We start from the raw sequence: 25,732 nt of genomic DNA on the forward strand, positions 1-25,732 counted from the left end.
TGCGCCAAATGAACATCAAACAATAGGTTATGGACATAAAGACCAATACCAAGGAACATATATACTAACAGAAATGTACATATGTTCATTTGGCTGGTTAGCCATGTACATGTGTTCATTTGACTTGTTCGCCATGTACATTTGTTCATTTGACTTGTTCTTCATATACATTAAGTTTGTTAGCTATGTACATGTGCGTACCTTTCTCACCATATCGATTGCTGGTCAACCCTTATCCCTAGTTTCACAAATCATTTGAATAGGCGTCTAATTTTAACATAAAATTAGACGAACCTAAGACTGAATTTTTCTAAAAAGTACATTCCATTTCACTTTAACCAACACTATCCTAGTCATGCCTTCTCTTCTCCTTCCTTTTTTTCTTGATTATCGAACTACGACAGATAATTTTAAAAAACTAACTCGATAGTCTTACCAAATGGATTAAACTAGTCAATAAATAGATTGAAGAATGTCATTACTAAATATATTAAACTGATCACGAAATAGATTAACCTGATTCCTAAATAGATTAAACTAATCACTATATTAAAAATAGATGTTCTCTTCTTAATATTAGGCTTAAACTATACCTATTTTTAAATTAAAATTAGACAATCTTTTACAAAACCAACTTTCCTATCCTACAACACTTCCAAGTTTCCCATGCTTAAATGAGTCAATGTCGACCCAATCTTTCAAAGTACTTTTTCATTTTTTTGTGGAACCAATTTTGCACTATGCGGATTGTTAACAATTATTGTGGTATTCTTGTACTCTTCTACTCTTGTACTGCTAGAAGCCTAGAACTATTCCCTGTATTCCACTTTAAAAAATAAATTTTCTTTTGGCCTGTTAAAATCATTAATTTTTGGTTAACAGCAAAATATTACAAAATATTTTGGCAAATTTTAAAATCATTTCACTGTTTACTTCACAAAGTTTCTAAAAGGCAAAGAAAGAAGATAGTGCCTAACAAATAGTCCCTCCGCTCCCATTTTATAATTCCCGTTTCACTTTGAACACAGAAATTAGGGAAACAACAAATTTTATATACTTACATTGGGAGTTGTATTTTTGAAATTATTGTAATAAAAAAATGAAAAAGAACTAAAACATTAAATGGGTTGGCACGTGAACAAAGGAGGGAGAAAGTAAAAAAAAAGTTTTTTTTAAATACCCAACCAATGAGATTGAAGGAACATTAAATGAGAGTGTCAAAAATCCATGTGAAAAGGTATAGTAAAAAGTAATTTTCAAAAATGAAAATAAGAGAACTAGGAACAACATTTTGAAACACCCAAAATAAAATACGAAAACTATAAAATGGGATGCAGGAAGTAATATATTAGGAAAAAAATCCTTAAACGGGGTAGAATGTAGCGAAGGAGGCCCATGAGAGCAAATAATGTGACATGTATTTAACAAAACATAGTCTTTAACATTAGGTTGTTAACAACTATCCATGAATCATCTAAAGCGAACACATCTATCTTATGCAAATTTTGCCAACTTCCCTAAGTGGATGTATTAACATTTTGAGGACTTCAATCAACTTTTTACACTAACAACAATGACCAAAAAACAAGATTCAATCAAGAAAATAGGCGGAAAAAATTCACCCTTATACCATATTTACATGTTAAAATCGCTAAATTGCAACTAATTATTACGACAAAGCCGAGAAACAAAGATTCAATAGCTAAACAAGAGCTTACATGTTAGCTTAGAGTATAGTTTCTCGATCAAGCATTCTTCAAAAATGGTTTGAATCCAACTTGGAGCTTATGTCAAAGTAATTTCCAATAATCGATTCGCCTTTGGAAATATATTTTCAGCTTAATCAATTTAGAAAAACAACACATGCATCTATATATAATTCCGAAACTCTGATTATTTAAACAATAAAGAACAGACATCTATATTATAGACATGTTCTAACTCTATTAAGGTCCTTTCAATAAGCATTTCATTTGATAATTAAAGAGATGGAGAAAGCAAAGAAACAAAAAGAGAAGCGAAAACACACTACGCAATCTTAAGAGTGTATCTTTCTTTCAGTTTGCTGGTTCAAATCTGCAGACACAGTCATATATATTTCCCTTCAACAACTTCTCTGCCAATCTCTGGTTCTTCACCATGGCGAGCTGCGAAACATATTTAGAAGGTAAAATGGGTATGCAATTGCTACATATTCATGAACGTGTGATCTATGTAAACATGTATAAGTCGATCAAATCAGCATACAGGCAAAAGATCTCACCTTTAGAGCATCGCATCTAAATCGCGCATTGAAATTGGTGTGAATAGCTCTGCCCATGCCTTCCAATATAATCTGCAAGCCACAAGTCATGTCAATCATGCTCGCATTTACTATTTCATTTTGTATATCCTTCATTCATGTTAATAGAAGTAGGGGTGATATAGAGGCCGGACAACTTGTGAGCTACTTCGATCAAAATTCAGCTTGATTGAGCTCAACTCGAGATATTGAAATTATTTCATAATATTTTTTGAAAAAATTACAATATTTAATTTAATGCTTTTGAAAATTTTCTAAATCTACTTTTCAAATGGCTATTTATTTTCATTACAAAATTTTAGAAAGTGACAGGAAATATATTTTTGTGCTGTTTTGACTTTTTATAAAAGAGGTTTTCAATACGAGTCAATTTTCACATTTTCGAGCTTGCAAGTTTTTGAGTCAAGCTCCAGAGGGACTCGCATCATTACCACCCCTTATTTAGTCATCCGCATAGTGGGGGTACAAACTAATAAAAGACAGATGATGCAAACAGGTTCAGAAAGCAATGCCTCTCGTATAACCTCCTATAGAATTCACAATCTGCTTAGCTGACATCTGCCTTTTACTTAGGGTGACACCATAACAGGTAGGTGGACTTTATCCCACAAATCCATTATCCAGAAAAGGAACCATGAACTAAACCATTACTTAATCCATGAGGAAAGTGCAGTACACGTACCAAATCAGCGTCTTTAGCAGCAGCAGCTAGCTCAGAGCTGACCTGTCGTAAGTCGATGCAAGGACTACCACATCCATTTTCAACAACCATGAGGGGCACTGAAGGCAAATCTTCCTTAGAATTGTCTTGGATGTTTATCATTGCATCTACAAGAAGCCCACCAGCTTCAGCTGCTCTGCGGAGAATATCACAATTCTGGGAGGAGAAACATTGAATGAAAGAACATTGTAGATTAGGACCAACACAATAAGTTGGTACATCATTAATTTAGATAAGTGAGAATATGATCCCACAATTAAGAGGTGGGGAGTGAACCACATAGATGGAACATGAAATTGCAAACATACCTTTGCTGCCTCTGCAACAATGTCAGGAAGCTCCATGGCAGTTACATCATTGAGTGCAGGTAGCGAGTTTGCAACCAGAACGACCTGCAAAATATCACTGGTGAGAAGCCATTAAAAAAAGAGTTTCTAATTAGAGATTGTCATAGTTGACTTTTAATGCATATTAAGGAAGTGAAACTGAACAAATATTGCATATAGAGAGAGAAAACATAAACTCTGAAAATACAATTAAAACAACCCGAAATGCAAGTACGACAATCATCTAGAGACAGAGGGAATACCATTTCGAAAATAAATTTGGCTTAAGAATAAACTATAAAGAACTTAGACAAACTATTAGAGGGAGCTCTAACAAAAAACCAGTAAGGCATAGAAGTAGTCATCCACATTGACTACACAGCCTACATGGCCATCGCACACAATCAGATAATCTCAAGTGGTATATAGATACGACATATTAATTCTTCTGTTTCTTCTATATGGGTAAAACTTGAACAAATTGATGATGTGGCTTCGATGGTATGGTCACTGGTCAGATAGATTGTTGGCGGGGAAGCATTGAAATGAAGAGGAACGCTTAGTTTCTTGATTCTTCCATACAAGCAGACATACCTCAGTTCCACGTCGAAGAAGCTCTCTAGCAAAGGGAAGCATCCCCAAGACAACATCTGCACCTGAGTTATCCACAAAGAGCAATGCTCGTTTATGAGGTGGTGGCTTCTTGCCACCAGACCCAAGCATTCTCTCCTTTAAAATGTCGAAATCATCCACCTGATACACAAGCTCAAACTATCATTTATTGTCTCACAAAATTCTGAGCATTTTAAGATGAAGCGGAAGGATTTGTTACTCAAGGCTTTGCCTTAGTAGGACATTTGGCAGTTTAGCTACGGCAGATCCCAAGAAAGAAAGAGAGGCATTCATCTTGAGATCTATTATTTGATAGCTACATGCTGTTAAAAGTTTGCCACCGAAAATACATACGATCAAACTGCATAATTCAGATTTCTGTTGCAAGCTATCAGTACACTTACCCGCCATGGTCTCCGCATCTTTTTGCGACTCATTCTGTAAATCTCAATAATTGTCCCTTTGTGGTAAAGGTCCACACATGCACGGGATCCCCAGTCAAATATGTTCGCTGCAAGGACACCCTCAATCAAGGTAAACAGTCTATCCTCCTGCAATAATAGGGAGATTTTATATGAAATTGTTGCATGAAAACATCCATTATGATTGAGGTACGCTTTTAACTTTTTCCACTACATGGAAGCAACCAAAAGCTCTTGTTCTCTGATTATTGAATATCAGGGGAAAAAACAACAAACAAACACTACCTCAGACATGCCGTCAAGCTCCGTTAGAAGGTCAGGTAAAACAGCAAGGGAAGCCTCATTTTCCCTGCAACACATAATTGCATCAAAAATCAGAATCGGGTGATAAGAGTACTATCGACATTGGCATCAGCCTCAGCATTCTTGTAGCTACGTTGATGACAGCAATTGATTCAGCTAATCTGATAAACCTAATTGCACATTAATCAAACTTACTCAGTCACTCCCGCCCTTCAACATAACGATAAAATTAAGTAGAACACATTTAGGAAAATAATTAGGAAGAATCACCCAAAACTCACCACTTCACAAGCGAGGAGGGGGATTAAAACACCCTAAAGTGACAACAAAAACTGAAAAAGGACAGGATGAAAGCCGTTACCTTTGCTTTATGCTCCTATATGCATCAGTAAACTGGAATTCTCTCAAGCACTCCTCCCTTAGTTCCAGAAGGTTGGCTAGTCCTAACTTCCCATAAGCAGCAGGATCTTCCATCAACCTAGTAAAGAATTTGAATCAAAACAGTAATTCAATCAGGAACTTCAATCTCAGCAATATACTGAAGAAACATATGGGCGGGGTGAGTTCATGTGTGCCCATATGCACACAAGCGCAGAGCCCTAGGCACTAGGTGGCGCCTCTTTCCGTCACGAAAAGGTGTTGAAGAATCACATTTAAGATCTAATCACAGACTCATCATTCAGATAAAACCACTTTGCATGTTGAAACAAACTTCCATTCAAATGAGAATTTCCGTGTAATGAACTGACATCATTAGGACAAATTAGAGAAGAAGATTAAGAAGTAAAATGGACTTGAATGATAATTTTCTGGAAAACAGTAATATAGAGATAGTGTTTACAAGCTTTCGAGAGGCTTGCTTTCTCCCAAAAGAACTCTTAAAAGTTCACCCAAAACACTACTCAATATTCAACATATCCTCTTTCTCCCTAATTTCCTCTATTTATAGAGTTTCTTCCCTTCTAACCCTCTAACTTATTTCTCAAGCTATAACTAATTATGCAGTACCAAAAGTGATATGAATGCACAACTAGGATAGTTGAACACTCAAAAGTTTCGAACAACACAATGAAATTTGGATATGAAAACTAAAATAAACACTCCTGAATATTTTAGTTAACTCTTAATCTCACTCAAACCACTCCTGGAATTAAGTAGATTAAACACTAGTTAATTAACACTCCTGAGAATTAATTAGTGGACGAAAATAATTGTAAAGGCACAATTAAAATCAATAACAAAGGTTTTTGTCTAAATCATTCATGCTCTTGTAAGGTAGCATGACATGTTTATTTATAATGACAAGAATCAACTTGCCCTCCAATCAACCTAGCCATTCGGCTACATAGAGTATTTTAGGAAAGATTTCTCCCTTGATTCTAGCCTAGAATCTAGCTAGAACTTAAGGAAACAAAAGCTTTAAGGAAAGATAGCAAATCTCCCTTAATTACATGGATCATACGCCTATTTCACACGCCTAACATTCTTTATGCTAAGGCACCTCTTTCCTAAAATCAACCATGATATTTAGACTAAGGAATCCGAAATTCTACTAGTATTTTCGGACTTATTGAAGATTTAACAACTCAACTACTTTAACTAACATTTTAACTAATAATGACACTAAGTTAAAATGCTAACTAATCTTCTTCTTCGAGCCAAGTAACACATGATACAAATGCATTGTTGTACTTCAATTGAATCCCATGTGTTCCATAAGAAGTGAAATTGGCTCTACTTGACTTGATGCCTTTGGATTCGCATCATTCTCCCCTTTTTCAAAAGAATTTGCCCTCAAATTCTCATCATCATGATATGGAGATAGATCACCAACATTGAAAGTAGCACTTACCCCTCCATAGTCACTAGGTAAGTCTATTTTGTAAGCTCCATCACCAATGACTCCAATGACTTCAAATGGACCGTCAGCCCTAGGCATCAACTTATTCTTTCTCTTGCTTGGAAACCTTTCTTTTCTCAAGTGAATCCACACCAAGTCACCTTCTTTGAATCTAGGTTGGCGCCTATGTTTGTTAGCCCTCTCCTTGTATTGTGTGTTCATCTTCTCAATCTGAGCTTTTACTTGAGAACAAGTTTTATTAAAAGCTTCCAACCTCTTCTTTGAATCCGCATGAATCTCATTTTTAGGAAGGGAAACAAGATCAATGGGGAGAAAGGATTAACACCATAAACTACCTCAAATGGAGAACGTAAGGTAGTTGATGAGTGAGAACGATTATAAGCAAACTCTGCATGAGCTAACTTCACATCCCAATCTTTCTGAGTTTTACTCACCAAGCCACGCAACAAGGAGCCAAGAGTGCGATTTGTTACCTCTGTTTGGCCATCAGTTTGAGGATGATGACTAGTGCTAAAGAGGAGCTTTGTTCCCACCATCTTCCATAAGCATCTCCAAAAGTGGCTAAGGAACTTTGAGTCCCTATCTGACACAATACTTCTAGGAATCCATGTAGCCTAATCACCTCCTTAAATACAAATCAGCAACATGTGAAGCATCATCTGTTTTATGCATGGGATGAAGTGAGCCATCTTTGAAAATCTATCCACCACCACCATGATAGCATCCTTGCCTCTTTGAGTCCTAGGCAATCCCACAATGAAATCCATGCTCACACTATCCATGGAAGATCCGGAACAGGTAAAGGAGTGTAAAGTCCTTTATGAAATGTGCTTTTGGCACGTTGGCAAGTAGCACACTTACTCACCACCATATGAACATCCTTAATCATGCTAGGCCAATAGAAACTCTCACTCAAAGTATCAAGTGTCTTTTGTATGCCAAAGTGGCCAGCCACCCCCTCCATGAACTTCGAACCAAAAGTTCTCTTACTCCACACTTTGGTACACAAAGTTTGTTTCCCTTGAAGAGAAACCATCTTGAAGCACAAACATACCCTTAGGTGCAGCAACCATGGAACTAAACTCTTCATCATCTTTGTAGTACTCCTTAAGATGTTCAAACCCAATACTCTTGCATCTACCATGCCAACAAGTAAGATCTTCTTGAAAGTGCATCTGCACCACATTACTTTTCCTTCTTTGTACTTGAAGAAAAAGTGAAAGATTGTAGGAATTCAACCCACTTGGCGTGCCTATGGTTGAGTTTTTGTTGTCCATGAATATGCTTGAGTGCCTCATGATCTGAATGTAGAATGAAAGGTTTAGGCCTCAAGTAGTGTGACCAATGGTCCAAAGCTCGAACAATAGCATAAAACTCTCGGTCATAGTTGGAGTAGTTTAGCTTAGCACCATTAAGCTTCTCACTGAAATAAGAAATAGGCCTCTTTTCTTGAAGTAGAACCGCACCAATTCCTACTCCACTTACATCACACTCCACTTCAAAGAGTTTATTGAAATCTGGCAAAGCTAGTATGGGAGCACTACATAGCTTCTCTTTCACTTCTTCAAAGGCCTTTTGAGCTAAATAGACCATTCAAACTCTCCTTTCTTCAACAAAGCAGTGATAGGAGCCATGATAGTTGAGAAGTTTCGGATGAACTTCTATAGAAGGAAGCCAAACCATGAAAGCTTCGACACTCATGAGCATTAGTAGGAGCTTTCCATGAAGAAATTGCTTGGACTTTTGAAGGATCCACATGTACACCTTCTTTCGACACTATGTAACCAAGGAATGCAATGCTTGAAACAAGGAACTCACACTTTTCCATCTTGCCATACAATTTTTGTTCCCTAAGTTTCTCAAACAAACTTTCAAGTGCATTAAGTGATCATCAACATTTTTACTATAAACAAGGATATCATCTAAGTAAACAACAATAAACTTGTTTAAAAAGGAACGAAGTACCTCATTCATGAGTCTCATGAAAGAACTGGGGCATTGCATAACCAAAGGGCATCACCATCCACTCATAAAGACCTTGCTTAGTCTTGAATGCTGTTTTCCACTCATCCCCTTCTCTAATTCTCATCTGATGATATCCACTCCTAAGATCAATCTTCGAAAAAACCGAAGCTCCATTAAGCTCATCAAGCATGTCCTCCAATCTAGGCATGGGAAACCTATACTTCACAGTGATGTTATTCACAGCCCTACTATCAATACACATCCTCCATGTTCCATCTTTCTTTGGCACAAGTAAAGCAGGAACCGACATGGACTCATACTTTCTCTCACATACCCTCTTTCAATCAACTCCTCAATTTGTCTTTGTAATTCCCTTGAAGCACTTGGATCACATCTATAAGCTGGTTTGTTAGGTAGAGGAGCTCCTGGAACCAAGTCTATAGCATGCTCAATCCCTCTCAAAGGTGGTAACCCTTGTGGAAGTTCTTCTGGAAACACATCTTAAACTCCTCCATGAGTGCATCAAGTTTCGGATCACATGATGTTTTTTCATCCCTCACAGCATGCTGTACACAGAGCATAGCACAGTCCTTCTTCTTCCACCTCTTTCTCGAACTCTTTGTATGAAAGCAACACATTAACCCTTTTTTCTTCCTTCTTGTGAATCACTTCATTAGGAGCCAAAGGATGTAACCTTACTCTTTTTATTCCAACCAAAACAGAATACACATTGGAATCTCCTTCATGAATCACCTTTCTATCAAATTGCCATGGTCTCCCTAGTAAAACATGACAAGCACTCATAGGAAGTACATCACACCATAGTTCATCTTTGTAGCTTCCAATGGAAAAAGAAAGCAATGCTTGTTTCTTCACCTTTAGCCCTGTGTCATCAAGCCAACTTAGTTTGTAAGGGTGTGGATGTTCCCTCACACTAAGGTTCAATTTCTTCACCACATCTGCCGCCACTACATTGGTGCAAGAACCACTATCAATGATCATGTTACAAGTGTTTTCTCCCACCTTGCAACGTGTATGAAACAAGTTCTCCCTTTGTTCTTTGCTTGGAAGGCAATCAACATGTAAAACCCTCCTAACAACACCAATTAGCTTGCCATCATCTTCGGCATATGCATCCTCCTCACTATATTCACCATATCCTTCTTCTTGAGGTACGAACTCATACATCTCCTCTTCTTCATTCAGTGCCATATACTGTCTCATGGTGAGTGCTTTCTTAGTTGGACAATTACTAGCAATATGTCCTCTCCCTTGGCACTTAAAACATTTTCTATTTTCTTCAAATTTCTCCTTAGGCACGAAAACCTTTTGTTTCTCCACCCTTTTATCATCTTTAGGTGTATTATCCCTTTTAAAACCCTCATAATTCTTGTTAGAAGATGAATAAGAATAAGATGAAGAAGGTTTAAAAGAATATTACCAGTTTTTGCATAGGAAACTTTCGGCCTCTCCTCCTTCTCATGAGCTTCGAATTTGAGAGCCAACCTACATACATCCTCGAAAGTGTGATAGCTAGACACCTCTATCTTCCTTGCTATGGCACGGTTCAAACCCTTGATGTAACGAGCAATCTTGAGAGCTTCCTTTTCGTCCAAGTCACAAACAAGGCATAGCTTGTCAAATTCCATAGTGTACTCATGTACACTCAATGTATCTTGGCACAAAGCAGTCAACTTAATGTATTGCTTTTGCTCGAAATCACTTGGTAGAACTTCTCCTTGAGTTTCTCCTTTAGCTTAGTCCAACTATTAAGCTTCTCCTTTCCTCTCCTAGCACGCTTGGCCTTCAAGTTTTCAAGCCAAATTCCAGCATACTTGGTTAACCTAACCGAAACAATCTTGAACCTCCTCTCATCATCAAATCCCCTATAATCACACACCTTCTCCAATTGTCTAATCCATTCAAGCAAATCTTCTGGATTAGTATCTCCAGTAAAGTCCTCTAATTTCAACCCTCTATCATCATTGAAATTAGGTTTTACAACCTTTACTTCCTCAACATCTTCCCCATACGAATTCCCTATGTACTCAATACTATTTTTATCGAGCTTCTTTGTGATTATAGAAGCTATAGCATCCATTCTAGTTTCAAGTCTACTAACATTACTAGAATCCGCATTATACTTAATTTGAAAATCAAATTGTTGCTTAGTTAAGTCAGCAAGAGCCTTTGTGATTTTCTCCAACTCACGTTCCATATCAATCAGTGCCACCAACAGTACACCACACAAGACAATACAGTGCCACCAACAGTACGCCACACAAGAAGCACAATAACCCTAACCCCACGAAAGTTAGAAACTTTAAAGAGTGAAAGTAACAACTTACTTGGATCTTGAGAGAGTAGAATCCCTTCTATTCTCACCCTCCTGGAAAATTTGATACCACTTGATATGAATGCACAACTAGGATAGTTGAACACTCAGAAGTTTCGAACAACACAATGAAATTTGGATATGAAAACTAAAATAAACACTCCTGAATATTTTAGTTAACTCTTAATCTCACTCAAACCACTCCTGAGAATTAATTAAAGGACGAAAATAATTGTAAATGCACAATTAAAATCAATAACAAAGGTTTTTGTCTAAATCATTCATGCTCTTGTAAGGTAGCATGACATGTTTATTTATAATGACAAGAATCAACTTGCCCTCCAATCAACCTAGCCATTCGGCCTACATAGAGTATTTTAGGAAAGATTTCTCCCTTGATTCTAGCCTAGAATCTAGCTAGAACTTAAGGAAACAAAAGCTTTAAGGAAAGATAGCAAATCTCCCTTAATTACATGGATCATACGCCTATTTCACACGCCTAACATTCTTCTATGCTAAGGCACCTCTTTCCTAAAATACAACCATGATATTTAGACTAAGGAATCCGAAATTCTACTAGTATTTTCGGACTTATTGAAGATTTAACAACTCAACTACTTTAACTAACATTTTAACTAATAATGACACTAAGTTAAAATGCTAACTAATCTTCTTCTTCGAGCCAAGTAACACCTGATACAAATGCATTGTTGTACTTCAAATTGAATCCCATGTGTTCCATAAGAAGTGAAATTGGCTCTACTTGACTTGATGCCTTTGGATCCGCATCAAAAAGTACCCCTCTCCCTAGGTTGGTTCATTACATTCCGCAACCAATAGAAGGAATAAATGCTGGGATCAGCATCATTACCATCAAAGACACTAGGGTCTAGGCCCATTACATTGGATCTCCACCACTAAAATTTCATCATAGATGCATGTCATAAAAGATGTATCCAATATACAACTATTTGATTATATGGGCGTGCATTTAACATCACCTGTATACTAGCATGCACTCAATTATTTACCTGGCCAAGTGAGCAGAAAATGCACGAGCAAATGCATCACCCCTCCTTTTAGCATCATCAGTTCCTCCTTCACTTGCAACAGCCTATGAACAAACAAAGAAAAGTGATATCTCATAGCAGTTTATTATTAGAAAAATACATCGAAATTCTTTGACAATCTAGAGGAAAATAAGAAATTTAAACAAATAAGGAAAATAACTAAAAAGTTTAACTTGAATTTTTTTCTGTTTTGTTCAAAGATTAAGGTAACTTCTCAGAGTTTTCCCATTAGAAGTCAAGGTTACTAGCACAAAATATCAATGACAATTTTGTCGGTTCACATATTAGGGTCACTCAAGGATTAGAAGGAAGCTTTTATCAACTATGAACGTTTACCTTGTCAACAAGATCTGGTAAATGCTCAGACAGCACTGTAAGCCAATACCTAAAATACAATACAAACAAAAGAAAAGCAGTATGAGCATACTGTTATATTTATGACTGATGCTTTGGATGTTATTCAGAGTGAGGAAACCAATTTAAGAATATAAAAAAGCTATAGCACATAACTTACTCTAGTTCACCATGGTCTGAGAGATCAATGGTGTTAGGTTCGTACCTGCACACAAATTAAAATAATTTCAGCGCAAGTTTATAAGCAATAAGTTGCCAAGAAGCCGATTCGCTCCTCCTATACAAGCTGTAAAGAGTAAAATTTGTTTTGTAAAGCTCAAACCTAGAATCAAAACACAACATCAAGACAATATATTTTACTTTCATAGAGAAATGCAAGAGTATCGACCTAAATCCTCCAGTCAAAATCCCAAAACCAATTTACATAATTTGAAGTTCATTAATTTCTATGAGATCGATATAGATACAGTGGAAGCAAAAATGCTTCATATTGTACCTACATCTTTGGGTCCGCCAACATAGGAAACACCTCCAGAGTAGGAACAAGGTGCAAAACCCCAACATTTAAGCTGCTCGCATCAGAACGCAAAGTATCTCCCCTTGACAGAGGAGCTTCAAAGCCCCCAAGTCCAGTTGTTCCAGGAGGGATCATTGGGACAGGAGCAATAATTTCAGTTCCTTTCTCTACAAACTTTTCCATCCATGATATCTGCATTTTGAAAGCCCAAGACTTAAGTTAGAAGCTACAACAGAAACTGATTACTCCTTCCATCTATAGCTCAACGAAATATTGCCTTTTGGCTCATAAATTAAGATAATAACGATATAGAAAGAGATGAGAATTTTTGCTTTATATAGAGGAGAAAAATAGAGAAAACTTACGTGACAGAAAGGACTGTTCCAATTGATTTGATACAACCCACAAAGTGAAACAATTTAATCATCAAGAGATCGGAGGGGGTAAAGTTTAGTTTTTTAAAAAAATACTTTTGCTCTTTCAAGGAATGATAATATTTTATTCATACTTGTTTAGCTAAATCCAGAAATTCTGATCTTAACATATTTTTATATAATTGGTCATCGACGAAACTAAATCTTAAAAGAAAATCCATAAACTCTAATCTAAAAACAAACTCACAGAATTTTATTAAACAGAATATATTATAACCTAAACAGAAATGCTCAAGCCCTCCAGCTATAGCAGAGCAATGTATCTACCAAATCACGAAAAGTCAGTGAAGCTAGAAGATTAAACTAGACTCTCAACAAAAGCTTCAAAATTGGAAGCTTGAAACCCTTAAAAGTGGAAGCTAAACCCTCAACAATCCGTTAATTTCTTTCTTTCCAAGTGCACCCCCAAATTTCCACCGGAAATCACTTTCTAACTTCTGCAAGACAACCATTTCTCCTCCTGCTTCTCCAGGCAGCAAGAATATCTTTCACATAACATGGTTGGACCCGGCTGAACACAAACAAGGCTAAAGATATAAGTCAAAGGGAAAGAACCTAAAGACGAAAGAGAAGAAGATGATTAACAGATTTTTCCTCCTTAAGGCACAAGCTGCAAGTAGTATTAAAAAAGTTCTTTTCCATAAGTACATCCTGGGCGGAATAGGATCTTCTCTTTGACCGCGGGCCAAGTGAATAAACAAGCTTTAAGACTTAGGAGGAGCTTTCGTCTTAGAAATCCCAAAAGCAGGGAACTCCGTGGGCAACTTTATTTCAAGGAAAATGCATCAGCTCTAAGCATTCTCTTCAATCAAAGTTATCAAAAGGTCTGGAAACTGAATCTTCTTCCCATATTGTAAGTCTTGATTCTTGAAAAGGTAACACTCAATGCTTATAAATTAAGTTTAACTTTATTTGGACTACCAACTTCCCTTGCCATGTAAGTTAAGATCATACATCCCATATTATGTCATACATTGTCCTAAATCTAAATCATTCTATATTACTGAAGTACGCAAATGATGTGGCAGAATAAAAGGTGCTGGAATGTAAGATGCTACCTAAAATGGGACAGAGGATTCATAGTGCCGTTTTGCAATATTTGCATATGCTTCTGAACAATGATATGTTTTTGACAAGAGCAAGCATAAATTGTCATTAGCTTACAGACTTTAGCATACAGGTAGGCAAAATACATGACAAACTCTACGGAGTTCTCATATACATATTATATTTTCCTAATTGTTAGGGATTACCTTCTCATTTAGATCTCCCAAAGGTGGGCCATGTATCTTTCCCCCAACATATGGTGCACCCATAGGAAATCGTTCCACCAATTGGTGGACCATCACATCATCAAGACCATGTTTTTCATAACTCATAAATGCGCCCAAAGCTCCAAGAAATCCTTCATGCCTTAAGAACATCGCTTTTGCATCACCCTTCGACCTAGATGAAGATAATATAAGGTAATAAACGAATTGGGCATACCATACAATACCATGTCATACATAAAACATCATTATTCATGCTTAGGGCCGAGTGAGGAGGACTAATTGCACAACTTCACTTGTACAATTCCAAAGAGACTATTTTACATAACCCTACTGTCAAATAAAAAATTGTGTGCCTAGGATAGCAAAAAGACTTCTGTTTATTAAGAATCCTAATTTAAAAGGTAAATTGAAAAGCCAACTTCTTCACATAGAATACAAACCAAGGGGTATTACGATCAGATATTTGAGTTAGTTTATTGCATGCTAAAGTTGAAAAGTTGGACCCTCAGCGATCGTTCTACTCTGTTAGAATTGTTAAGTAGATAATTGAATTGAGCAACCTCAACATCTACCCGAAAGGCTGCCACCCCATTATAAGCACAAAAGCAAAGGAATCACAATGAACGAAAGAAGTCAAGCATAAAGAACAGAGGCAGCCAGTCGCAAAGTGAATTTTAATTAGGTAGTAATCGACAAATGTTTTTGGAAGAAATATGCTAAGTAGACCGTCAACATTTATATAAAAGAATAGCAACTATCTTACCAGAAATGAACAGCAAAGGAGATGGTATCCATTGTGTATGCATGGCCTCTGATGAAAAAGCCTCCAAAGAATATGCGTTTGATGCCAAAGCGAAGAGCATTTAAGTAAGATATCTGAACATTACCACACATGGAAGATTTGAAATTGAGTCAAACTCATTAAAAGATCTAGCCTGCAGTATAGCTTGTCTAATAAATTTCTCAGTAGACATATTGCTCATAACCCTCAGTTCTCCTCCTCAGTGCCGTTATTTAACTTATCCCACTTTAGACAATCTGTGGCATAGACTGATAATAACAATAATAATTTCCACTCCAGACCCTTCCTCAATTTACTAGAAAAAGGTAAAACCTGATTTACTTCATTCTCAGACTCTTAGATCTTGAGAATCTTCTATATCCATTATTCCAATCAAGTACCTGCCCGATGTTGTATGAAATCATTCGCAGGAGTGAAAGAGAAATATCTTCAGGCCTATAATCTTCAAGCTCCTTGTCATTGGAAATAGTCTTGCCAAAACTAGACGCAATGGTTGAAGCAGACAAACCAATCTGAGTACAATAAAAGTAATATAATCAGCATAAAGTGTAACTACAACTCTACTAGAATGCACATTAGTAAGAGATTGAACCCCTTGATACCTTGGAATAATCCATACCACCATAAATATCTCCAACAAGCATGTCTATGGCTCCATTATCTCCACGTTGGCTCAACTCCAAAAGATCATCGAAGCTGTAGTGAGAGAAAAAATTAAAAGGCTAGGTAAACTACCAGATAAAGGAATGAAACTCAAAGAGTAACACAATAAATACACCAAAGTTGACCTTTTGCACTTGGTCAACAGCTTCCCTAAACCCCAATATGTACCACCTCCAACATTTGTACCACTCACACGTTGAAACTTCCCATCACCATCAACCTATATCATCTCCAAGTCAAGATATATCTATTGTGTTGAGACTAACTAAAAATAAAATTCAGTCTGTACATTTGCCATTTTTTCATTTTTCTGGAGAGGGAGGTGTAGAAAGACTTTACCTTTATCATACTAACACCAGATCCAATATTTACAAGAAGGTAAGGGAACAAATCATTCTGTTCTATCTGCACGAACTCTTTCTGACCCTCCATATGCGTGAAGGCCTCGTGACGAATTGCCTATGTAGAAAACCAAAAGACACTCAGGGCACTCTCTTCGACCATTATAAGCAAGTGCATATGTGAGGGGAAAACGTTACTAGAAATGGGTATATATTGATTAATAGTAAACTTCCATAAAAGGGAATAGTTAAAATTTAGGGTCTAAATTTGGTTCTAACATCGACACATTCCAACCATGAAGAACAAGAAAAAGTTTTGGGCAATGACAATTGACACGGGACCCTGATTTAGTTATTAAAAATAGAAATTGAGTCAATTCTGTTATTGCGCATCTTGGCCGATTGCTTATTGATTATTGACAGCAGCACACAAAAATTTACATAAAATTCAAGTGCATGCTCTCCTTAGCTTACTTTCCCTTTCTACCATTCTACTTCAACAAGTTGGCAATCAAAAGCTTATAGAGATACCTATAGTTGGTACACAATCAAGTAGTCTGAATTGTGAACCCAATGTCTTCCATTGTCCAATGCCCATAATTTTACACTTGAAAAAAATAAGAGGGGCCATTTCAGCTAAGCTATCTAAACCAAGTAGAGCATGCAAAGACATATATCCCCTACACTTTTTACCACGTGTTTGTCCTAGACTAGATCAATATTTAAACTCTCCGGCAACAAGTTCTATAGCCAGATTATATAAGAAAATTCTAGGAGCTAGATGTTCACCTTCAGCAAAAAGTTTGCTCCAGCTACAAGACAGTCCATTTCGTCTTCTTTATCAAGACTAACACCAAGTTTTTCTTTGAAAAGGTCCGCAAATTTGTATGCTCCACCTCCTGTTGCCTTCACTCAAGATTCAATCAAACAAGAGACAATTATATATACATACCACTAATGCATGTATGAAAAGTCAAAGGAGGTAAAATACGAGGTAATGCAAATGATATGCCGGCCAATTATTACAAATCCAAGAATCTACGTGAAGACTAAAAGAAAGATGTTTGAGATTCAGTTATGAAGAAATTCCACAGCTCCACCCCTTCATACCCCCTAAAAACAAAATAATACAGATATCACACTGAGTATGCAATATCTTCAGCAAGACAACGTGAATTTTAATAATTAGGTAGGAATCTAAAACCATTGTTACCTTGACTACAACATTTTCATTCGACAAGGCATCAGAAGGCCAACAACGAGCAACCATCCCTGCATAACAAGAATTTCAATGGTAAGTGGCTCAGTGCATTAAGAACAAACTTCAAATATCTCCAACATAATCTGGAGAATAGAGTTATATCCAGTCATGCAGTACTCTTTTCACGAGACGTATCTTTAGACTTTTACAGAAAACTTAAACAGAAGAGCCAGGCTTGAGAACATGAGATACCTCCACGATGTAGTTGCTTCGACTTGATAAAGTCAAGGCACTCATTTATCTTGTGAGTCTCAAACTTTACAAAATGGAGTCTGCCACCAAGTATTGGATAACTTCTCCTATTACCATTGGGAATGCCAAATCTCTGCTTGATTGACCTCTTTCGCTTATCCTCGACAGATCTATCCTCGTGTCTTGAAAAATAGGCAAGCTTGATGAGAGATCCTGGGAGACCAACAAAAGAAGTTATCAATTGAGTCATGGCTGAACTTTAGATCCTCAACCATCAAAACAGATGCATACAGAAAAAGCAGGTTTAAGTTGGCATAAACACTTGGTTGCCAACAATACCAATATATTACATTTCAATAATATCAGTATCTCAAATTTCACCAGGTTTGAATTCAGAACACTCTCTCTCTCTCTCTCTCTCACTGTGACCAGCAAATAAAATCAAAATCACTGTCAATGTGCCACGGTCCGAGAGTGCCTTTTGGCGGCAAGGGTGCAAGCCCCTTGTGCAGAAAGGAGCTTGTGTGCGCGTAGCAGGCACAAGCAAGGCTTCCCTTCAAACAAAGGCACAGCTCTTGCCAATTGGCGACAAGAGTGCAAGTCGGATGCCAAAATGGGCTTGTGTGTGCACAACCATCAAAAGAAACCAAGGACAACAACAAGAGACCTCCACAATAAGCAGCTACTGTACTGTTACAAAGCTAGCATTCAAACAATAAGCATATAACAACTGCCATAATCCTAAAACCAAAATATCACATCACAAAAAGACTTGAAATTTAACAATATTAAAACAACCCAACTCCAAATTCACAAATGCACCAAATATTCTAATCACTCTATCAAAACAATGAAAAAACAACAAATCACCTAAATCAACACAATAAACCCACAACTCTAAAGATGAGAAATTGACCTCCAATATCCAAAGCCAAATGAGAAATATCATCAGATTGATTTGGAAGCAAAATAGTTGGGTCTCTTTCCTCAAAATTTCCTTGAATAGCAGCACCACTGACATCAAGTTGTGGGCGTGAACCTGATCTATGAATGATATTCCCAGGAGCAGGAACCATTTCTTTCTCTCTCTCAAATTTTCTCTCTTCTTCAATCTCTTCTTTTATTTCGTCATTTCCAAGAACTGGGTTTTTTACCAAACCATCCATATTTAACTTCCCCAATACCCTCCTACCAAACCCCTAACTTCCACCAAATTTGTCCTGTTTTAGCTACTAAGATATTAATTTATCTGGGTTTTATAGTAAGACAGACAAAATAATGATCACTTATATTACCCAGATAAAGGAATGATCATATTCAAACGTTCAAACTCGATCATGTGGGAAGATAATTTTGGGGAATTGGGTTTTCATCAGAAAAAAAAATGACTTGGTCTACAACTTTTGGAATTTGTTGAAGATATTATTTGGATTGTTATGATCAGTGAGTTGGGTTGAACCAAAAGCAAGATTTTGGATTTTGAGGCCACAGTAGTCCACAGTACACTCCACACTAATGTCAAAGAATTGATGATAATATATGGGTTTGGGATACGTCAGTTGAAGCTACTTTCGTCAAGGAAAGTGAGTGAGTGAACACATACATAGTCAAGAATGGAATGCGCACATCTCGTTTCAAGCATAATCGGACTCTCTCATCTCAACTACTCCCTCTGTTTCTTTTTAGTTGCAACCGTTTGACTTTCAAGTTTGCCAATGCATAATTTCAACTATCAATAAGTTTAATTACCGGTAAACAAAAATTATGAAAAGTATATATTCAGAAAATATACATTCAGACGAATCTAACAAGATCCCACATGAATATGTTTTTCCTAAACTATAAATCACCAAACATAAACTAAGTAGAGTTGCTGAATAGTGTAAAAGTCAAACCGTTGCAAGTAAAAAGAAACGGAGCAAGTATAATTATAGGGATGTTATTTTGTTTTTTTAGGGGATATAGGGATGTTAATTTTGTTTAACTTTGATATGAGGTTTAATTACTTGATTAGGAGAACAATAAATTTAATCGAAATCCAAATAGATGGAAAAAAAAAAAGCAACTCCAAAGATTTGGGACCAAAAGCGGTTAGCGGTGACCATTGAATAAGTTTCTTCAGCTTGAGTTGGGTTAAAAGCCCGGAATGTATTTGCCCCACCGAAGGTGTACTAATCAATGAACTTTCAGAACCTACTTTTTCTTTTTTTTTCTGACAAAATCAACCAAGCTTAAGCGGTCACGACAACATCCAACCTGATTTCAAATTTGTTGGAGATAGAATTTGCATTGAGCTTACGGAATCCATTTCGAATATGATTATTACATTTACCTCAACAATTTATAAACTAGAATTGTAAGAATTTGTATCATACATTCGCGTGTACCATGCTCATGATACACCTAAGGCTATTTTTTTTTTATTTATTGCTCATTTGAGATCTCCAAATGAACATAATCACGTAATAAATAAGGCTTCAAATGAGCAAATGGGCAAAAAACAACCTTGATGTATGATGAATGCATTCTTAGAATTGCTACTAGAATAAAATTATTATATCACATCATTGAAAATCAAGTAAATACTATGATACTATTGTTTACTAAAATCTTAATTCAGCCTAAAAAGTAATAACATAGTTCAAGTTCAACTAAAATCACCCCCCCCCCCCCCAAATAATCAAATTCGAATTAGCCAAATAATCAAGAGTATTTCATCACACAAAAGGTTAAAATTTACTAACAAAGCATCAATTTCGAAACATTGCTAGTCTCTATCCAGTACCCTCCACATCAAATTCTCCTTCAATCTAGAACTACTCCGTTTTTTTTAATTACTATATTGTTGTATGCACAACAATTTAGACAATATCACTTTCAAACTTTTTGGATGGTACTTTTTAGCCTATTTAATGAAAAATAATGGAGGAAAGTACAAAAGTAGAACTTTCGGATGAAAAAGAAAACAAATATTATAATGTTACTTTAAATGTATCAATTAAAAAGAAACAACCATTTAAGAAAAATGTAGCAACTAAAGTAAACGAAGGAAGTAATTGTCATGTTTCCGTGTCGAGGAATATGATTAAAATTAGTAACATAGTAACTAAATCTGAACCATTATATATTTCCTCTATCTTTTCCTAAAATCTTAATCTCTTTTTGCACATTTGCTATTAGATAACTGTGAGCATTATATGAGTAAAAACCATAAAGAACAATAGAGATTATTTTTTGAAAAAAAAAAAAGAAAAACAAGTACAAATAAGCCATGGGAAAAAAGGTAACAAAAAACAAGCTCAATACAGGGTCCACTTGTAAAGGTTCTTTGCAGTTTAATAGCAGTACACCATAATGAGTTACATGACACAGTTACTAGTCAAACACCAAATGCAACAACCTCTCCATATTAATTCGGAAACCTGTTTCTCTTCATCATCATCTGAAGACAGAATAAACTACTGAAATTATAGTCCACGTGCAAAATTAATATACATAAACTGAGGTAAGATAAACCTAGTTTAAGATAACTTTGCCTAAAGCAAAACCCAAATGTTCACCCAAAAAAAAAAAAAAAAAAAAACCAAGTGATGCTATGCTGGTGCAACCATTTATTTATACAAGATGGGATCATACACTAGCAGTAAAGCTACCGCTAATTTCAGTCTGCAACATCAGCGACCAGATAAGTGCGTCCACTTCATGCATCAGCAACCTTCTCACTGGATGCAGCCTCCGCGCTGCTACCATTTTGTTTTGCACGCTTTGCTTCATAGTCTTTCACAGCTGCTTTGATTGCATCCTCAGCAAGCATACTGCAATGCAGTTTCACTGGTGGGAGTGACAAATGTTTTGCAATTTCCCTGTAATACATCAAATCTGGGTTCTCAAACACCAAAAGTTGGAAAAGTAGGCAGATGTTGCACCACACAGCATTTTAAAATTTAAACATGTTTGTCTAGGTGTGGTTAGTCCATGCTATGTTGCTCGGGTACTAGGGTCTGAGCTATTTTTTATAATAAATATATAAAAAAAACATGCTCGTCTAGTTGTGGTCAGGCCGTCAGTCCATGCTATGTCCCAGTCTCCCAGATTAGTATGCATGAGCTCTTTGAGAGTGACGTAACCAAAAATGTAAGTCAACTATTTTATGAGAAATTACCAGAATATTGGCTCAAAGCAAAGTGCGGAACAATCACTACCGATGTCGAACTATCTAGGATCAAATACGAGTACACATAAAATGAAGAGCCAAGAAACAAAGAGTACATGTTGCAGCTACATTAAAACTTGGTTAATAAGGATCATCCCTAATTCATCAATTATGTCACAGTTATAAAAGCCAGAAAAGTTGTTATAACTCATACATATGCTATAACTCATGAGAATGAGTGTTACAGCAAAAGGCCTGCATTTTACGCGTTAGTTGTTACACCCGTCACATGTTCACAATTATATTAATATACACGTAGAACTACCCAACTGCCTCTAACAAGGCTCACTTCGGGTGTCTGACTCACAATGAGCTCATGCATAGTATTCAGGACATTAATGACGGCTGCACTGGAAAAAAAAACCTAGTACAAAAAGCTAATATGGTACATATGAATCAATAGAACAGCCAGGTTTCAACTATTCACTTCCCACCCAAAATGTCAGGCCCTGCTAAAAGGACAAAAACTATGTTTTCGCTCCCCATGAACACAGTAAATAGACAATCAATATAACAAGAAATCTAATACAGCCATGAAGAATTCTACTCAAGCGATAGTAGAAGAACTATATCAGACCAAGAGCATAGCTAAAAAGCAACTTACGTATTTTTTATGGACACCACATCTTCCATTTGTTTCCCTTTGACCCACTCAGTAGCTGAAGAAAAGAAACAGAACAAGACAACAGTCAGAATTTTCACAAAAGAGGGAGATAATATAGGCTTTATTTGACAAATCTTGCTCACAGGAAATATTAAATGATCACAGATAATAGCACCAGCAAATACAGGTAGCATTAGAAGGAACTGAAACTCTCAATAACATCATTAAATCTCAAGAGATATTTTAGTTTCTCTATTTCACAGCAGTGGAGGCATCTCTAATAGGAGAGGTGATTCTGAAATAATTCACAACTGGTTGCTTCTAGCAATTATCAACATTTTTAGATGGAAAATACTGGACCTGACACATATGAAGGATGACAAGATGGCAGGACAACAGATATACCTCTGAATAACACATCTCCAGGCCAAGGCACTTCTAAGAGTCATATTAAGATTGGGCAGTGGCACTAGAGCAAACTGCACTTATGTGCTTGGCATGACTGACTTTCAAAGAGTACGAGACAGACAACAAACAACAAAACGACCCTAAGCAAACCCCGCTTTTCATAGAAACCTTCCGTTGATCGGAGAACATGGGATTCCAATATCCAAACATCTCAAAGATGCTCTACAAATCAGCTGAGAGATAACGTGGGATTGCACCATCCAAACATCTAAAAGATTAATCTACAATTTTGAGTAGCAATGCAGGGAAGACTCCGACATTTTAACTTCTCCTCATAAATTTATACTCATATAAACACAAGTTAATCCTTACCCAAGAACATTGCCTAAGAATGCATATGCAGTATTTTGCAGCATGAAGATATAGATCAAGCTGCCTCTTTCAAAACATGATTCGTCAACCAATAAAGTAATTTTGTCTTGATCAATATCAAATACCACATATTCACACAGAAAGAGAAGTCCAAAAACATATAATTCTAATTTAATGCTAACTTGTTCACAATAAGAAGTATACTAATGATTAGAGAGCAAACCAAATGAAATCAAATGTAAACCACGATTACCAATCTGCTCTCTTTTTCTCCCTTATTTTTGGAGGGACAGGGGGTTCTAAAAGTATCAAGCTATGGTATGCGGGATTGCAGGGCACTAGTTACTGTAAGCAAAGACTATAATTCTCCTAGTTTGTTCTCTTTAATAGATACTAGCACATACCATTCAGCACAAGTTATAGTACTCGCACTTGGGTACTTATTGCCGGGTAAATGTCCAAGTATTTGACTAAGCTATTTTATGAGAAAGTTTCGCCCAAAATGGAGAGTTGAAGTGTCCATACCATGTCGGATATTCAGAACCCAACACAAATACTTGATGTAAAATGGAAACGAGTAACAAAAATATAATCCTACTATGAATAACGGCATACACCATATATTATCTCTCTTATATACTTATGCAAGCATAGAAAAAATTATGAATTACCTGCAATGAACCCAAATAATCGATTGCAAATCATCATGTTAAACAAATTAAACCAAATGCTGTCCACACACCAAAGCAGCTAAAAAAATATTTAAACCGAACATACCAATAACCAACAAAACCCCCAAAACTATCAAGAACAAAATTCAACACCAACCTGCTCAAAATGCAAACATTGACACAAACGAAAAAAAACCCAACTCAATCAAACCATCATATGATCAAAATCAACCAAACCCAAATACAAAAACATCCAAACAATCAAACAAAATACTCAAATTCAACACCAAACCCTAAAAATAAAACACATCAATCAAAACCACGATCAATTAACTCAAAAAAAACCCTCGAAAAACATACCAACAGAAGAAGAAGCAATAGCAGACCCACAACCAAAAGTCTTAAAACGAGCATCAACAATCTTTCCCGTTTTATCATCGACCCGAATTTGAAGCTTCATAACATCTCCACATGCCGGAGCACCCACAAGACCCGTTCCCACATCCGGGTCGTTCTTATCGAAAGAACCCACATTTCTAGGGTTATTGTAGTGATCGACAACTCTTTCATGGTAGTGGCGCGTGAGGCTCACAGGTGCCCCGCGTAATTGCGATTGCAGCTGGGTGTGCCCTAAAAAAGATTTGCAGCATTGACGCAGCATATTGTTGTGTTTGAAAGAGAGAATTTGGTGTTTGTTGTGATTTAGGGTTTTGTGTTGGATTTTTGGATTGAACGTTCCAAGAAAGAGGGAGGTTGGGGTTTCGGGTGGTTATAATAAATCAGAGATTTGTGAGTCGGTTTTGTGGGGAGATTCTCGCCACAAATTATTTTATTATTTGCAAAGTCTTATAAAAGACCGTCTCATGTTAACACTAACGTGAGATGAGTATGTTTTTCGTCCAAATCTAAGCCTCAACCTTTATTTATGGTTTTATGGTTGATAGTTGTGATTCTGGCTATTAGTTATTGTTTTCTGATAAATAGTTATGATATTTGGGTATTTAGTTATTATTGTTTTTTACACGGAAAACACACAAAACTCATATTATTTCTCCGCAATTTCACCACCTTGAATCTCTCTAATGGCGAAAATGTTGAAGAAATTTCAACACTTCAATTTTAATGGGTTCTTCAAACATCACTAAGAAGTTAAATGCCTAAACCCAGATATTATTCAATATGTTCTTCATCATAACTAGTTTTCTAATCCAACTAAACTTCTGGGTTTCTTCAACTGGTCATATTATTCTCAAACTAGGTATTCATCAAAATTTGTTTTCTTTCTCAATTTTGGTTGTTCTTCTTTGTAATTCTAGCTGTTTTACTCTTGCGAATGGGGTCATTGAACATATGTTCGAATCCCATCGACAATGACATCCTCCCTTCATGGGTTTTTGATTTTGTGGCTAGTTGTGTGAGGGAATATAATAGATGTGAATCAAAATCTTTAGTTTTTGATATAGTAATTAATGTTTGTAAGAAAAAGGGTTTCTTGATTGAAGCTGCTAATGTGTTTTTGTGTGTTAAAGATGGTGATTTTTGCCCCAGTTTTGTTTGCTGCAATTCTTTGTTGTCTGACTTATTGAATAGACGAGCATGCTGGGTTTGTTTTGGAGGGTTTATGATAGAATTAGTGCATTAATTTTTTTTGAGAAAGACATAATTATTTATGCGTGATATTGAAGTTATGGCCAATAAAATGCATTATA

At 36.3% G+C, this 25,732-nt stretch overlaps 2 protein-coding genes across 2 annotated transcripts; both read right to left on the reverse strand.

Moving 5' to 3' along the window:
• Window positions 1–1,847: 1,847 nt before the first annotated feature.
• Window positions 1,848–19,323, reverse strand: LOC104894282 (pantothenate kinase 2). The gene is made up of 22 exons (XM_010680474.4): window positions 18,672–19,323; window positions 17,756–17,968; window positions 17,516–17,574; window positions 17,092–17,208; window positions 16,301–16,420; window positions 16,087–16,181; window positions 15,901–15,994; window positions 15,679–15,810; window positions 15,260–15,372; window positions 14,476–14,668; window positions 12,772–12,980; window positions 12,432–12,476; window positions 12,254–12,302; window positions 11,879–11,961; window positions 5,048–5,164; window positions 4,669–4,732; window positions 4,366–4,512; window positions 3,944–4,102; window positions 3,332–3,415; window positions 2,985–3,179; window positions 2,264–2,335; window positions 1,848–2,147 (listed from the first exon to the last, which is right to left on the reverse strand). Exons 1-22 carry the CDS (start codon window positions 18,919–18,921, stop codon window positions 2,058–2,060), a joined length of 2,700 nt encoding a protein of 899 aa, XP_010678776.1. The 5' UTR covers window positions 18,922–19,323; the 3' UTR covers window positions 1,848–2,057.
• A 1,808-nt stretch (window positions 19,324–21,131) lies between these two features.
• On the reverse strand, window positions 21,132–24,829 carry LOC104894283 (iron-sulfur cluster assembly protein 1). The gene is made up of 3 exons (XM_010680475.4): window positions 24,384–24,829; window positions 22,573–22,627; window positions 21,132–21,618 (listed from the first exon to the last, which is right to left on the reverse strand). The coding sequence occupies exons 1-3, from the start codon at window positions 24,682–24,684 to the stop codon at window positions 21,456–21,458; spliced, it is 519 nt and encodes a 172-aa protein (XP_010678777.1). The 5' UTR covers window positions 24,685–24,829; the 3' UTR covers window positions 21,132–21,455.
• Window positions 24,830–25,732: the final 903 nt, after the last annotated feature.

Source organism: Beta vulgaris, chromosome 5, assembly GCF_026745355.1.
Source record: "Beta vulgaris subsp. vulgaris cultivar EL10 chromosome 5, EL10.2, whole genome shotgun sequence".
Classification (NCBI taxonomy): domain Eukaryota; kingdom Viridiplantae; phylum Streptophyta; class Magnoliopsida; order Caryophyllales; family Amaranthaceae; genus Beta; species Beta vulgaris.